General features: G+C 45.0%; 1 protein-coding gene across 4 annotated transcripts in view; it reads right to left on the bottom strand.

Moving 5' to 3' along the window:
• Window positions 1-17,229, bottom strand: part of LOC138503307 (interferon alpha-inducible protein 27-like protein 2A) — a 119,888-nt gene that overhangs the window by 12,426 nt on the left and 90,233 nt on the right. For all 4 annotated transcript variants that reach the window (XM_069622920.1, XM_069622921.1, XM_069622922.1 and 1 more), the window contains one exon: window positions 12,515-12,639. In XM_069622920.1, coding sequence (XP_069479021.1) covers window positions 12,539-12,639 — 101 coding nt within the window. In that variant the 3' untranslated portion in view covers window positions 12,515-12,538. The remainder of the gene's footprint in view (window positions 1-12,514; window positions 12,640-17,229) is intronic.

Consider the following 17,229-nt stretch of genomic DNA (forward strand, 5'->3'; position numbering starts at 1 on the left):
CGAAAGTACGGCATCACTGCCGTCGCTGAAGGCGCCCTCCGCTGCCATGGCCGCCTGCCTGGCGTGGTGGACCCAACGCTTCGTCGAATGGTCCTTAAGTGTCTTAGGTTTAAACCTACTACACGCTCTGCAGTTCACTTCGGGGTGGTCCCTCGGAAAGCAGAGATTGCACATGGCGTGCCTGTCGACCCAAGGGTATTTGCGATTGCACTTGGGGCAGAATTGAAAAGGGGTACCCTCCATACGCACCTTGAGGCAGCGAGCTGTTAAATGTAGGAAATGTATAAGGTGTACCTATATACCAAGAGTGTAGAGTATGTACAACCCCCCACTCTCCCTACTTGCAGGGCCGAGGCCAGAGGCCTTCCAAGGCCCGGGCCGAGGCCAGAGGGCTTCCGAGGCCCAAATCCGTCGTGCAGCAGCCGGCGATCGATTTCTTCTCCAGCCTTCTCGACGTTGGGGTGGGGAAGGATGTCAATAGATTAATATTTTAAATATTTTAGCAAAGTATGGCTAAGACCAGGGGACTCCGCAAAATGCTTCCGACCAGTATGGCGGAAAAAAACAATCTGAGGATCCTAGACACGTGAGGGATCTTGGGTACAGTGGACGTCACACTAGGGATAGTATTACTGGCACGCCCTGTGTCGACGCCCATTTTAATACTCCACAGCTTCCACTAGATGTCGGCCTATGCACAGCATGTGATCTAAGCTGATTCCACAAGCCTCAGAAATATATATATATATATATATATATATAATTTATATATATATTCAGTGAAAAAACTTTGTTAAAGGAACGTTATGGTTACAAGTAAAACCGGAAGCCCCCAGAAATTCACCAGTTATGGTGCACTGCTAAGACTACCAGGACATCAAAGATGACATTCAAACCTAGGGCTTCAGCCATGCTGCATGCCCCAATAAGCAAATCAGAGGACACATTTGTTCTTGCTCAGGGCCAGGCCGATTGCCCAGGCACCAAAGTTATATCACAATTTGTTGTACTTAGATTTGGACACTTTAGACAAAATAAAACACAGGACAGATTTTCAAAACCATGCTTTGAGGTCCTTGATAATGCTCCACGCAAATTTTTGCTGCAATCCTGTCCAGCACTTCAGGCTGTAGCCACAAGCATAATTTTGTTCCCATTCAAACCTATCCCAATTTTGAAAAAGCTTTACCACATAGCCGGTCCCTGGTGGACATGCCCCCTTTAAGCCCATTGCCCTTCCCTCGTGGTCATGGCCAGTAGCCAGATTAACCGGGTCATGGCCCTTGGCCATGGCCATGACCCGGACAATCTGCCGCCTGCCCTTGGCCACAGGCTATACCTCAGTCACCAAAGGTATATCACTATGTTTTGTACCTACATTATGACACTGTTAAAACACACACATTTGCAAAACCATGCTTTTGGGTCCTTGCCAATGCTCCTTGCACAGGTTTGCTGCAAATCCATACATGTTTTTTTTTTAAGCGTTAAAATGTACGTACAAAAAACTGTCATATAACTTAGCCCCCACTTGACATGATCTATTCAGACATTACACAAACATTCAAGGTTGGGTCTATAATCTTTCTGAAAACTGTTGTGCAGATTCGTCAAACAGCAACAAAGTTATAAGCCATCTAAAAAGGTTGAGACACCCGTGCAATTTTTCCCCCTCTTGACAACATCAAACCAAACTTTGCAAAAACATTCTAATCTGGGTCTAAAATAGTTTTGCAAACTTTTGTACAATTTCGTCACATGACAGCAAATTAAAAGCCTTTCAAATATTTTGGGGAGCTCCTCTATTTTTGCCCCCTCTTGTCGAAACAGCACCAACATTTGCAGAAACATTCAGGGTCAAGGCTAAAAAAGATATTGCAGAATTCTATGTAGTTTTATTGAGTGGCGCCTAAGCCATCCAAAAACTGATTTTCACTGACCAGTAATGCAAAAATATGCATGGATGTCCCCGAAAATCTGAGATGTTCGCGAACATTGCAGGACTGTCCTTGAACATCCGAGATGTTTGTGGACTTCGGAGATGAAAAAACATCTGATTTGGTGATTTTTATGGCCCAACCTCATCACCCCTCACCTCCCCAGAGATAGTTTAATTTGTTTGACAAGTGCAATGTTGTGTTTTTTAATGTGTTTTTACTGCGATGTCTGTGGACTACGGGTGCAGTAGTAAATCCAACACGGCCTCGGTTTCAAATGTTTTGACGCAGCTCACATTTTTAATTGCCCAATCAGCGGGCGTGTATGATCTGCGCAAATGTCACGCTGCTTTCTAATTGGTCTAGGGAGTGTCCGCGGACTCCGAATCAGGAAATGAGTCTGCGGACCGGACCCAGATATCACTAATTTTGTTTTCCTACGTTTTAGCCTTTTTTTTTTTTAAACTACTGGGTGGATTTAAAACAAATTTGCAAAAGCACGCTTCCCGGACCAAGACGCCGCTGCTCGGGCAAGATTGATGCAAATCAGGCCAGTGGCTTTGGGCTGTAAGTGCGAGCAAACATTCTGTTTCTTTGTGTCCTTTGTGTCTATCAGGATTTAAAACATTTTGCACCCCGCCTCTAACTTTGCCCCCTCTGGACGAAACCACATCAAACTTTGCAAAAGCATTCAGAGGTTTGTGAGGGTTCGTCAAACGGCACCAAAGTTATAAGCCGCCCAAAAATTGCTCTTTCTATGAGTTGAGCACCTTAACCATAACTACAGGGCTGCTACCACAGTAATGTTGCAAACATTGTTAGTGTTATCAGCACCTATAAGTCGCCCACCTATTGAAATATAACTCCCAGCCCATCTGGTTGCCATTAGCCACATGAGAAATACCTTGTGCCTTGGCTGTTGCACCATTGCCTGTTAGTTTTGTTGCCTCACTCATTGTGCTCCTAAGTATCCATTCGCTCCTTTCAATTTACCAGCTTAATCACTATGATATATAACTTCAGTGTTATTTTCTTCCTTGTGTATTGCCACCAAGTTTTGCCCAACCGATTTAGCCCTCTGGGTTATACTCCAAATGTGATTTTTTAATCCTAAATGTGTTCCAAAATGATCCAGCCACTAGGTTTGTCTCTTGACTATGTCCACTGGACTGTGCACCACTGCCTGGCTGCTTTTCTTTCTGCCTATTGCCCCCTACTATATTTCTGGCCCCCAACACGATCTGGAACATTGTGATAATGCTATTAGATGTTGCCTCTCTGTACTTTTACCTGAGGTATCTCTGAGCCTATGGCCCTAGAGGGTGCTGTAATGAAGGAATGGTATCAAACAGTAAGACAGACACAAGTGACGACAGTTCAAGGGTGTTTATTGAACTTCAATTGGGTTTGAAAAACACCTATGTAACCCTAAATCCAGTGGTTGAAGTGTACGAAAAGAAGTAGTGGAACTACGTTCCCTGCTGGCCTTCACCCACTTCCCACAAACCCCATCACCACGTCCCCTCCCACACACAATACACCCACCCAAACACTTGCACCTGCTGTTTAAGGGAACGTTCAGTGCAGTGCACTAAAAGTGCAAGTTTCAACTTCTTCCTACACTTTTATTTTAAAACGAAACCATTCCGGAACGGTTTCTTTTTAAAATAAAAGTATAGGCGCTGTAAAAGGCAATTTAAAAAAGTAGAGGAGCACCGCTCCCGCCGCACCCGCTCACTTCGACCACTGCCTAAATCTAAAAATGGGAGCAAGCTACGACCATCAAATAATAATGATACAGTCCTAGTCAAGTCTTGTCAAAATAAATGGGGGATGCAGTCCTAGTCGAGTCCTGTCAAAATAAATGGGGCCTATTCTAATAAACGTATTGCCAATCCTTACTTCTAAATACAAATACTGTGGGAAACAATGTTCTGCAAAAGAAAAGTGTTCAAGAAATTATATGTCAGGATATTTGAGCTGTTGGCTCCCCTTCCTCAGGTGATCTTCCCGCACTGGTCCACCCCCAGGAACTGGATCCAAAAGCGGTGGCCATCTACTTGCCACCTGGATGACAGATCCCTGGGAACTAGTGGGTGAGACACCTTCTGGTTTCTCACAGTGCCTTGCTATACAGGCCACGATATGTCAGATTACGCCTCCTTAGATCGAGCAGCACAGGCCAGAAAGTCCTGCACCTTCATTGTTTATACTCACCAATACAATATGTTGCCATGTTTTCATGGCCCACTGAAGGACAGAATCCTACCCTTTCTGTGCTTTCCTTTCTCAGTATACTCTACTCTGCTACTCTGTTGGTCTCTTTCTTTTTCTGCACACTTTTGCTACTCCCCCTCACTTGTCTCTCCCCTTTAACTGCCCCTCTCCCTCTTTCCTTCTCAGACCTTTACTCTTCACCAACTGCATGAGTCAATTTCTAATTGTTTCCCTTTCCTCATATAAACTGCATCCCTGTAGTCTCTGACCACTCCACACCTCCTTTCTATCTTCCTTTCTGTCTTGTGTGCCCCTTCCTCCATCACTCTCTCATAAACAGGCATTTATTGGGCATTTGAGACCATGCATGGCATACGATTGCAGCAAATGGACATATGAGGCTGCACATTACCTATTGCATTGGCATGCAACATTTGCCTCCCCTGCTGTCTTGAACTGCATCACCCATCAGCCTTATACAGCAAAGTCAATTGTGAGGGATCATTGGAGCCATAGGCCTAAATATCTGATTAGCCACAGGTTGCAGATCTCTGATGTTGAAGACTCCATGCATTTGAGAAACAAAGTGGCAGCTTGTTGGCATTTGAGGCTGCATTTGGCATATGATGGCATACGAGGCTGCACATTAAATGTAGTGACTATACATTGATACGAGTCATTCGTTGTCATTCCCAGTGGAATTTGAGCCTGTATATCTAGCTTGGGAAAAAAACATGCATATAAGGAACTATGTGGTGTTTATGATCATTTGAGGTTGAGCTTGTTACATGATGGATCAATTACGCATATATGGTACCTCATACCATGCATAAAAGGCAATTAATGTCATTACTAGGGAATTTGATGCTGCACTTCACATATGATGGCTGCAATTAGCCATGTGAGGCTTTCACTTGCATACTGTGACCATATCAGGTGTATGAGTTATCAAGGCATCAACTTGCATTGGGTGGCATTACTGGACATTTGAGAATGCCCTTGGCATATGAAAGAAGCAAGTGGACATATAAAACAGTAACTTATATTTTGACTGTGCATAGACTGTGAGGCAATAACAGACCATCAGAAACAACAGTAACTTATATTTTGACTGTGCATAGACTGTGAGGCAATAACAGACCATCAGAAACAAGTGTTTCTATGCGTGACAAGACAAGGGAGGGAAGAAAGTGGGAGGACAAAACAAACGATCTTGCTAGGCCTTGTGTCATTGAGATCGTGCAAGTGCAACAACACAAAGTGCAGGGGGAGGGAGAAGGGGGGACTTCAGGTGGTCCAGTCTCAGGTTTGAGAGGGGCAGGGAGGCCATTCCAGAGGGAGACATCCGCAGAAGAGAGAGATCTACCTCCCACTCTCTGCCTGGAGAAGCATCTGACCCTCAGAGAGTTGGAGGTGGCCAAGTGAAGGGTTTGAGAAGGAAGGTATTTTGGAAGAGAGAGTTGGATGTAGTGTGGGCCCCGCCCAGAAGGTTTTGTGGATGATGCAGAGGCTCTTGAACTTGATCCTTACAGCCACCAGGAGCCAGTGGAGGAGTTTCAGGGCTGGAGAGATACAGTCCCTGGGCTTGAGGTCGAGGACAAGTCTCGCTGGATTAGTTGAAGAGGGCGGAGAGTAGAGGAAGGCAGATTGAGAAAGAGGCTGTTGCAGTAGTCCAGCATAGAGAGAACAAGGGCTCTGGAGACAGTGAGCTCCTGGGAGAAAGTGAGAAAGGGAAGAATACCCCTGAGGAGGTGCAGCTGGTAGCAAGCCTTCTTGCCAAGGTCTGTGATGTGAGGAGAGAAGGAGAGAGTGGAGTCGAAGATGACACCAAGGTTTATTTGCCTCACAGGAAGTCGAAGGAAGAGGGCCCAAGGAGGGTGACCAGAGTGAAAGAGGGAAAGCGGGAGTAGGGGTCCCAATGAGAAGGATCTCAGTCTTACTGGAATTAAAACAGAGATCGTTGGAGGCACACCAATCCTGAATATTGGATAGACAGCCAGGATTGAGCGAGTAAGCAGAGGAGACTGACGGGAGCATGAAAGAGAGCTGACTGTTAACTGCATAACTCTGAAAGTTAGAGAAGAAGGTAGAGATCTGGTGGGCCAAAGGGACCAAGTAGACATTGAAGAGCCGGGGTGAGAGGTTAGAGCCCTGGGGAACACCACACAAGGAGAGAGAGGTGGTGGAGAGAAAGGACCCAAGTTGGACCTGGGAGGGTCGGTCCAGGAGTAAGGAGGTCAACCACTCCAGGGCCTGATCCATGATGCCCAGGTTCTCATGGAGTCGATTGACTAGGATGTCGTGATTGACCGTGTCAAAAGCAGAGGAAAGGTCAAGAAGAATGAAGACAGAAGGAAGGCTTGAATCAAGATTAGTGAGTAGATCTTCAGAGGTGTTCAGGAGAGCAGGTTCCGTGCCTCTGACTGATAAAAAGCCAGACTGATGGTCATGGAGACAACCAACAGATTCAGTGTAGAGAGTAAGCTGGGAGATGGGCAGCTTTTCTCTGAGTTTGCCCAAGAAAGGAGTGGTAGACATCTGGTGATAGTTTGCCAGACAGGTAGTATCGGCAGACGGCTTTTTAAGGAGGGGGTGCACAAGGGAGTGTTTGAAGAGAGAGGGGAAAGTTCCAGTGGCAAAAGAGTGATTGAAGAAATCGATTGAGGGTGTCAATGTGGTCCTTGGTGGTTCTGCAGGAGCAGGGGAGCACCTGTTTGGATGACACTTTCATAGATCAGACTTGTCTAGAAACATCATCAGGTGTAGTTGGAGAGAAAGAGGAGAAATGAGTAGTAGAGGGAAAGGCGGCCAGAGGGGGGCTGAGAGAGGTAGAGGGTGAGGACGAGGAGAGATACAATGCAATTAGTGTTGTCACCAGTGATGGCATCAGTGATATTATTTGTAATGTCATCAGTGTTCCCATACAACATGTAATTAGTGACGTCATCAGTGAAGTGATCTGTGATGTCATTATTGTGGTCACAGTCTGCGAAACAGGGGGCGCAAAGGTAAGGTGGCTTTAGCTGAATTTCCAGGGTTTTGTTGCATTAAGTTCTCACCTGAACGCCCCTGCAACTAAAGGATTTTCCTTGCCTTTCAAAGGTTTTGTTACAGTGTATTGTTCACCTTAACATTCGTACAATCCAGGGAAAATAATTGCACCAATGTCCAGGATTGCAAACTCTCTTACCACATCATGGTATGGGCTTACTTGCTCTCTCATCATTTCCCCTCCTCACCCCCATGTCTGTCTTTCAACAATAGTCTGCTGTATAAAGCTAACTTCAAAAGTACACACAACATAGTGTCACTCAAATATATAAATCCTTATAGAGAACTAGTTTAGGCAAAATGGTACAATTGTGGCATTTTTCCCCCCATTTTGACTGTGAGATTACAAAGACCAGAATTCAGCAAAAGGCAAAAAAATTGTCTCTCAGTGCAAATTTTCAAAGACTGACAGTAGCACGGTTTGAAAACAAATAATGTGGATGCTGTCTGTTACGAGATATTTAAAATTTTGAGAACTCACAACGTTTTTAGACAATGTGCAAGAATTAAATTATGTGCCATGAGCCACACACTTAAGCAGCGTTCTCCAAGTGGTACACCCCATTTTGGCGCCACCATTGTCGCATGGGCCAATTTGGCAAAGGCATTCCGCTGCAACGCACATTTGGGTCCTGTTATTTTGGTGCAAGGTATGTTTGCACATGGCTGACATTGCAGCTGTGGGATGTTTCAACCCACTAGTCCAGGCCCTGCAACATTACTGTGCATTGCTTACATCAGGAACATCACAATGGCCGCCGGAAAGCATGCTGCTCCCTAAAAATCACCCAAAAGTGCGCAGTAAAAATCTGAAAAATAGGTCGCCATCCACTTTTGCCTATGTCAGTGGTAACACAGGAGACCACTGCCAAACCCCATTATTTGGCTGCCCACAGAGCAAGGCTGATTGCAAAAGAAACACAGAGCTGTGTGAAAATCCATTTTTCTTGGTTGTCAAATTTGCAAAAATCATGGCTCACAAACCACCCAAAATACCCAACCTCCTTGTTGTGTGTTGAACATCATTCTACTTCAAGAATCCACATAAATACAATGTCACTGAAGTACACTTATCAGAAGAAAATCCACATTGAAGATTGCTTGCTGGAAAGAAATATGTCAAAAATGGTGCAATACCGTTATTCGCCTCTGTCAGACGCTGGCGATCTCTAAATCTGACAGGTAAAACTTGTGTCTCAAAAACAAAATATGCCAAAGAAGGGACTTCCATCAAATGCAATATGGGGTGCCCCACACAGTGATTTCATGATCAAAAAAGACTGAAATTGAAGATATGTTTGCTTATTTTAAATTTGTAACTGTAAATTTGTAACTGCCTCTTCCCCTGAAGCTCAGGCTTCAGGGGAAGAGGGGGAGAGGCTTCTTCCCCTGAGAACATACCACCCTGTTCCTTCCCACCAAAAGGAGAGGATATCGCATTGGCATGTTAATGAGAAGGGGAGGAGACTTCCTCTGCTGCTCTGAGAAAGAGACAATGGGTTCCTTGAACTGAATTAAAATGCTGATTCGGGTGTGACTGACATCAGCTGCCCTGGCAGGAAGAAGACCATGTGACTCTCTGACTCAGCCAAGCTTGGAGGCGGGCCAGACTGGAAATGTGGATTTGAAACCAAAGTAACTGTATGTTTTGGGAAAAGACTTATAAAATATTGTGCCGAATGGACAGAAATATGATATTTAGAGATGATTATAATTAAAAATTCACTCACAGTTTAAAACTAATCTGGAATCTGCGTGACATTCGGAGACTGAACCACAACATTTTTAATATTGTAGCTATTGTGATTATGCTAGGAACATGTAAAATTACAGGAATATGCCCAGAGGGTATGTACATGTATGTATAGAAAATTGTACAGATCCGAAAAGGTGTAACCAACCAAAAGCGTGAAAATTTGTCATTTATGAACCAAAACTCGTAGGAAGATAAGATTTTGACAGAAACGTACCTTAGTCAATCTGTCATGTAATTATGCATTATTAACAAGTTGTGCATATTGGAAATGTGTTTTTTGGGAAAAATAGATTTCTAAGTAAGAACCAAGGGGAGGGATTTCTTCTGGACCCTAAACACAGTGTCACTCTGACACATGATGACACATCATGACATACTGTTCCTTTCTCCAATCAGGATAGGGGGAATTCTCTGACCTATCAGATCCTTAGAGGGTTGGGCATTGTGAAATCAGCCTCACCACCCCTTTGGAAAATGGGTAAATAAGGACTATTGAGGACCCACGGACACACACTTTCACTCATCACTGATCCACCGGCAAAGCGATCTGCAGGAAGAACCCATCTCTAGAACCCATCTCTAGAACCAGACTCCAGAACACTGAAGCAGAGGCCTAACCCAAAAAGCTGAACCCTTTTCAGCAGGCCTTTAAAATCTAAATCTAGCAACCTGATTTAACCCCTAAACTTCCACAGGGCCTAACCCATTCAACAGCCTGGCTGAGCTGTTTGCTACTTCTGGCCAACAACCTTTGCTAGAACCCAAGATCCAGATCAGTCCAGCAGAACTGCAACCCAGAACCCATCAGATCCAGTCCAAGAGGCCGTGCAGAGACCAGAGTGCTGAGAGCAGAACCAAGCACCTGAGACCTGTCCGGTGGTGAGCGAAGTCCAGGCCAAACCCTTGACCAGATCTTTGACGGGTTCATTTTAAACCAGAGTTGTGAGTATTTAGCGTAGGACTGTCCATAGTCATCTCTTAGTTTAAAGTAATCCATCCAACCCATTCCAACATATCCAGACTGCATTGTAGAATCTCTTTTGTCCATTCTGAATCCTTTCTCATCCATCTAATCCTGTGATAATTTGTTAGTGTGAGCCAACCTGTTTGTAATTCAAAACGCAATTTCATTAGAAATCTTGACTCCTTTTGAGAAAAATCAACCTCTCCTAAAACTTCTAACTTTTGAACCGTATGTGCAAGGAACAAAATGTAAATGTCATTTTGAAGCTAACATCCACAGCTTTCAAACGAACCCAAGAAGACATTTCAATTCCTTACAGTTTTTCCATAATCGCGTTTCTCGCACGTGGAAAGGTTGCCGTGAATTTGCATTTGGCTAAATTTCACCACCTGTAAAAACAGCTATTTCTTGATTCCAACCTCTGAATTTCGTTTTTCCATCTGCTAATAATTCTACAATCATTGCTTGTGTTTACCTGAACCTATCCAAAGCAACTCCCACTAGTTCTGAATCCATTTAGTGAATTAAAGTCATTTTTAACATTTTTCCATACATTACATATTACATTTAAAAGCAATTGGCCTGTTTTAAAATCATTACTGTCTCTCTAAGTTTGCTGGGGGGAAGTGGGATTGAAACTGAAATTATTGATTGTTATTCCTGATACCTGTGTGCCCTCATTCCATCTCTTCATATTGCATATTGGGGGAAGTGAGTAGTAACAGAGGGAAAGAGTGATCACCTTGTCTTTGATTGAAGTCATATCAAGTATATTTCTGTGTTGCATTCCTTCCTATCCTTGCAATTTCTTGAACCCATACAAAGTATTCTCTGCTACATTATTTTTCCTATTCCTACTCCTAATTGATTAAAGAGATTGTTGATATTGTGATATTACCCATTGCTGATCATTGTTCATATTCATAAGTGTGATATTTAGATAGTATTCATATTCATAAAAGTGTAATCTATATATTGTTCAATTCTTCAAAATTTAATTTGCAAAACAAACCTATTTCTTGGTTCAGTGAGACCGGGGGGATTCAAAGAGAGGGGCGTTACATAAGGGTACATCATCCACAAGTAAAAGAACTTTTGATATAAAAATATATAAATAAGGGTTTCCATTGGGCATCCATACTAGGCATTGACTTAGTTGGAGTGCTGGATTGAAATCACTTACACAGCCACGTCTAAATTCCCTCATGCTAAATAGGATCAAAGGACTGCAATACAACAAACCTCGCCACGTCCCACTTGTGTTGCTTAACTTTTAATTAAATTAGTTCAATATAAAAAAAAACATATAGCCTTGAACCCTTGTCTGCCAGAGCTCAAGGCCCAGCATTTACCCACTTGGCCACAATGGCTTGTTGCTTCATGGGCTATACATTTCAAACTTAGCCTATCATTTAATATGTTCAATGATAAAAGGCTAGGTATGAAACTTGAGAAAATCTAAACAATTACATCATTGCAGCATAATGGTTAAGTGCTGCATCTAGAACTCCTTAAGGCCAGGGTACTCTGACAGCAGTAGTCAGAATAAATGTGATTTAAATTTTTTTATTTTTTCTGTTTTATAAAAATGTGAATGCTGTGTGTTATGAGATATTTAAAACTAAGAAAACACACAGCATTCAAAACCGTGGACTGCCTGCCATCCATGCAGTAACCGGGACACACCCAGCTTTGCTTCAAAGCGAGGAAGGATCCAGCCCCCTTAGGCTATGTTTCTCTAAGTGTTCTTCTCAGGATGGTCCCATATATGAGCCAACATGGCCTTAGTGGGCTGACCCCTTCCTCACTTTGAAGCTTAGCATGGTTCGTCCCAGTTACTGCAGTTGTTTATTGACTGGGAGACTACAAATACCAGAATGCAATTCACCAAAAGACAAAACATTGTCTCGGAGTACAAAACCTTCAAGGAATGACATTAGTACGGTTTAAAAGAAAGTAAATAATTTAGATGCCCATTCAGTCGTCCATCCATGCAGTAACCGGGACTGACCCTGCTTAGTGTCAATGCAGTGCTGACCCTGCTTAGCTTCAAAGCAAGAAATTCCTCTAAGTGGTCTTGTAAGTGTGGCTCATTTGTCAGGCAACATGGCCTGAGGAGTCTGGCCCCTTTCTCACATTAAAGGTAAGCAGAGACTGTCCTGGTGAAATGAGAGCTAAAAATACAGGCATTCCATCAAATGTCAATGGTATTTAAAATGTGAAAACTGTCAGTAAGAAGCTCTGCTGTGCCTACATTTGTTTGGTAATACACATACAAATGTGAGGGACCTTGCTGTGGCCTCATGCAGGGAGGCCACTACCATTTTGCATAGTGCCACTGACCCCACTATATACCACCTTTCAAGCAGGCACAAGTGTTAGTCCTGCTATTCGTAACATTTGAAACAAGGTCACATGAAATACAAGCGTACAGCCAAACCCTACTGATTAGGGTTTTTGAATTGGATTCAATGTTCACCCATTGAGAAGAAAATGCCTCTTCGCCACAGGACACAAAGTCATATCCCTCGTGCCACTGAGAACACAGTGCGCTCATGTTCCAATCAAGAGCTACAGAAGAACAGTCACCTTCTGGAAGGGATGGTACAGACTTTACTTCTTGCCTTTCGATGCCTCCTTCTTGCCACAGATGAAATTCTTGTGAAATGCGTGCCCAGCGGCACCTCCTGTCAGATAGGAAAAGCTACTGGTTCCTGGAAGTAAAATAAATAAATCTTATCAATACATAATGAGCAGAACATTGAATCAAATTAAGATGGCCTAAGAGGGAGGGGTTATGGGTGGGCGAGGGGAGCAGAAGGATCTCATCTAATAAAATTCTGCATAGGGAATGGATGACGACCAGGGAATGGGCTGGAACAAGATGGAACTGGGCTCTAGAAAGTGTGTCTTGTAGAAGCACCATTCCATGGAAGCCCAAGACAAACCCACAGGGTAGCTATCCCAACAGTCTCAAAGATTTACTCCTAAACAAGGGCTCCCTCTATCACGCACAAGTAGGCGTCAGGACTCACAAGCTATGTACAGGAACAGCCCATGCCTAACATCCACTGGCTGTCGCTTTCCAAAGAAGTTTGTATATGTCTTGCTGCGATTTACAGACATTTCACTGTTAGGGTGAGTTTTGGGGCACATGAAAAGGGCAGAGAGCACGGTTGGACTGGTCTATAGGGAACGCTGGAGATTTCCCGGTAGGCCTCTGCACCCTGGGCCTCTTTTGTGTGGTAACTTATTTTATTTGCAAATGTTCCCATAGGAAAAAGGTTTGGGCTTGCTGAAAATGTGTAATATGGGGCCACTTTGAACATTATTTCCAGGGCCTCTTTAGGTTCCCAGTCCACCCTTGGCAGACAGCCCAGTTTGCATTACTTACTCAGAAGTGGTTCATGCTGAATCACTATCACAAATATATTCAGATATAACATGTTTATGTTCCCAAAGTGCTCTTTGCTTTATCCAAATTGCCCGGATTGGGATCCTTAAAGAAATCGGCACTGTTTGACCTGGGCTGGTGGGGGCTTTGCCCCGGCAACAAAAGCCACCTGTTTCCTCCATCCACATGAAATGGCAGTGGAGGGGGTCCCAGAGTATATATATTGTTTCCATTTGCAACACTTTGCTAAACGGTGTGAACAGAGGGAACGCAGCGCATCTATAGAGCTTGTGTTACTGTTACTCAGCCATTGATATGGCCTCATAGCATCACAGGCTGTCATGGAGCGCAGGCTTATACTGAGCTCAGATTTCCAGATGACTGTGGTCTGATATTTCAAAGGCATTTCCTACATAAATCACAGACTGGCCAGGGGTGAACTGGGAACCAAAAGAGGCCCTGGAAATAATTTTCAAAGTGGCACCAAATTACAGATGTTCAGCAAATCCAACCCTTTTCCTATGACAAAATGTGGAAACATCAGGTGCAGAGGCCTACTGGGAAATTTCCCGAGTTCTCAATAGGCCAATCCTCCCCTGAGACTGGCACGCGTTTCAACAATGGCTTGCCCTATAGAGCGGCGGGAGGCAACGTGCACGCTTATAGAGTAAGTATATTGACTAGTGCCAGTTGCTAGTTCTAGCTTTATGTATGACTGTGTATTTGCATGACCCAGTGGTAGGCTATGTTGCTAAATTGAGCATGTCTGGAGGAAGGATAGCTCAGGGGCAACGCGTTTTGTTTGTCTTGGAAGCAAGACAACGCAGCGCAACACAAGTTTGAATCCCAATCGTGCGCTCGGAAACCACTTACTGGTTATAAAAGAACAATTATAATGTTACTTGTGGCTGATGGGGAGGCACCCATCTGGTTCAACACACTGCAGGACCAAGATGTCACGAGCACCAAAGCATTTAACTGGATTTGCTGGTATTGGGCAGCAAACCGCATTTATTGTATACAGTGCAGACTGATATGCAGTAGAATGAGAAGGCACTTCAGGGCAGGGATGGATCATTCGAGGCCTTAAAAGGCATAGTAAGCATACATGGCCATTGGCTACAGGGAAGGCAGCTTAAGACACACTAAGGGGCATAGAATCATGATCTAAAGCGGGATGGGATTCAAAGGGTGTGAGTGAGGTTGAGGAGAAAGGAAGTGGCTAAGCACTGGTGGGGCAGAGAGGAGAGGGGAAACAGGAAGTAGTTAGGAGCAGGTTGAAGTGGACCATGGTCGCAGGTGTGGGGGGCAGAGGATAAAGAGAGGGGAAAAGTAACGCAAGAGGGAGTCAGAAGGTGGGATGTGGCAGGAGTCGAGGGAAGAGGGGATGAAATGGTAAGATGCAAGAGAAGAGCGGGGCAATAAAAAGCATAAAATGATAATGGAGTGACGGGCTGTTTGCTGGCAACATTGTTTCACTGTCCTATGTTTCTGGCGGAACGTATACCGGAGAACAGAGGAAGCATGACATCTTTAAAAGCAATGATACAGTGCGCAGTGCTGCAGAGTGAAGACGAGTGCAGGGGTGTTGCTAGGCCTGGAAAAGATCTGGAGCTACGCTAATGTCGGGACTGTGGGGACTCGCTAGCCTTTTGGTTGTAGTCCCTGAGCTTTTATGCAGGGCTCCATCCAAAAGACCCAGTTCTATAGCCCCCCTCAGCCCTCCCCTAGCAACGCCCCTGAGTGAGAGCCTGTTTGCTGCTGTTTGAGGAGGCGGTTCGCAAGTCTGCAGCAGCAGTCGAGCAGCTCTTCTAAGCACGCCCCTCTGATAATGCAGATTAACTATTTCATCGATATTGGTGACATTGAGGAGTGTTTGTACCTGTGAACTACTTCCGATTTATTGACATTGCATAGCTCCGGAGGGAGTACATTTTGAAAGACCTTTTGGCAGCATCCTTCCCTGCTTACCTTTTTCCACTTGGAGCTACCCTGTGCTTTTTTCGGGGAGACTCCATTTTGTTTGTGAACCGGTCCAGCCTGCGAACTGCTTGCCTTGTTTATTTACCCATCTGTTGTATGCCACCCCTCCTGGGGAGCATGGTAGCTCCCAGGATCTGCATAATGGTCACATGGTGTTCACCATGTGACCAAGCTAATAAAAATGACGAGCTGCTTCCTGCTCGTCAGTCGATCCCAAGCTGATTCCTGCGTTGTGTTTATGGGCACCATGCTGGTGCGGCGCAGTCTGCTGAGGCCCTGTCCATGTGGCCCAGCGTTTGGACGGTCCCCCTGCTGGGCAACGCCATTCCGAGGGACCTGTACAGCCATGTGAGCATGGCCATGGTAGCAGCCTCGGCCTGGGTGCCTGCCCCCACAGCCGAAACTGCCTTGTGCTGGGTGTCCCCAGCCACTGCGTGTATATCCGGTGCTCGGGATGCTGCAGGGTTCCCTCTGCGGTCCACCATCCGTGGTATGAGTGTCCGGTGATCCGGATGCCGTAGGGTGCCCCCTACGGTCCGCCCTGCATGACCACCGGGTGTTGGCGTTGTGATCCAGGTGCAGAGTGAGGCCTGCCCGGAAGGCAATGGACAGGCCCCCAACACCATCTTCAGGGACGCCCAGATCTCTCTGGTGCTTATCCTATGAAGGAGGAAGCAGTTAAGAAATAGGTTTTCACTTATCCACCTGTTTTACAACGAACTGCCGAATTTAAATACCTGTTTGGAGGCCAGACTGAACTCATTTTGAGCGGTGATTGTTGGGTTTAAGGCCCTCTGAGTCACTTAAGGCACTGTCGCTTTAACTCCTGGAAGATTTAAACAGGAAGCTGTGCGAAGCGCAGTGCGCAGAGTGAGGGGGTCAGAGTGTTTGGTGCTTTGGCGCTCCGGGCCAGGGAACCGTGAAGAGGACGCCTGGCAAAGTCAACCAACTCGGGCTGTAGCAGTGAGTGCCAATTTTGAGTATTGGGACTCCAAGCTGAACAATATCGTTGCATGACAGTAGTGCCTGTGGGGATTGGGGGAAAGAATTTGCTTCCTAGCGCCTGACCCTCCCTGCAATCCTTTTTTTCTCTCAGTCGACCACTCACCCAGCCCTATAACTGACACTCACTGCTATTTTCTCTTTCACCAAAGTTTAATGAAATCTAAAAAAACCTGTTTTACGCTACGTAGTGACTCCCGGTAAATGTGAAAACGGCTCTGGAGCCCGCAAAACAAAAAGCGACAAACAAACATCTCTCCGAGCAACAATAAAAAAACAAAAGGGACACTCGACAGAGGCTATACAGCCAAAAATAAAGGACTACTTTTAAAACGCCGAGACTGAAAAAGTGGCGGCGGAAAGTGCTCCTGTGTGTGTTTCTCCTATTGGAAAGGGGGATGAGTTTGTGTTGGATCCTAATTTTTCAATCGACAACAATCGCTCTCTTTTAAAGCTTTGTCATCCAAAGGAATTCCATGGCTCCCGCAGACTTCATTCACAATAACATTCTGGCATCAAACCTATCTCACAGTCCTGACCTGAAGAAGTTACTAAACACCTCAGAATCATTATCCAGCGAAAGCGACTATGAGGAGGAAGCATCAGTGACGGTCCTTCACCCCTAAGTGACTCTACTGGGGGAGTTGGAATCCAAAATCGATGCTCTATTGTGCTCCAGCATGGTGTCGGAGAAACTAGGTTTGAAGGAAACAGTGGCCAAAGTGGTCGATGTGATTTTGATGGCAAGCACTGACTTTATATCCTGATATTCAGTGGGCGGAGCATCCCGGATCTCACAGCTCCTCCTCGGATCTCAGTTAACCCTTCTGCAAACAACAATGTAGAGGCTGAAACGACACCTGGGAGCCCTACAGGTAACGACTTCACCCCTCAGGGGGGAACTGCAACACGGGACAGGTTATGT

This window comes from Ambystoma mexicanum, chromosome 11 (genome assembly GCF_040938575.1).
Source record: "Ambystoma mexicanum isolate Mex_15411 chromosome 11, UKY_AmexF1_1, whole genome shotgun sequence".
NCBI classification, from domain to species: Eukaryota; Metazoa; Chordata; class Amphibia; order Caudata; family Ambystomatidae; genus Ambystoma; species Ambystoma mexicanum.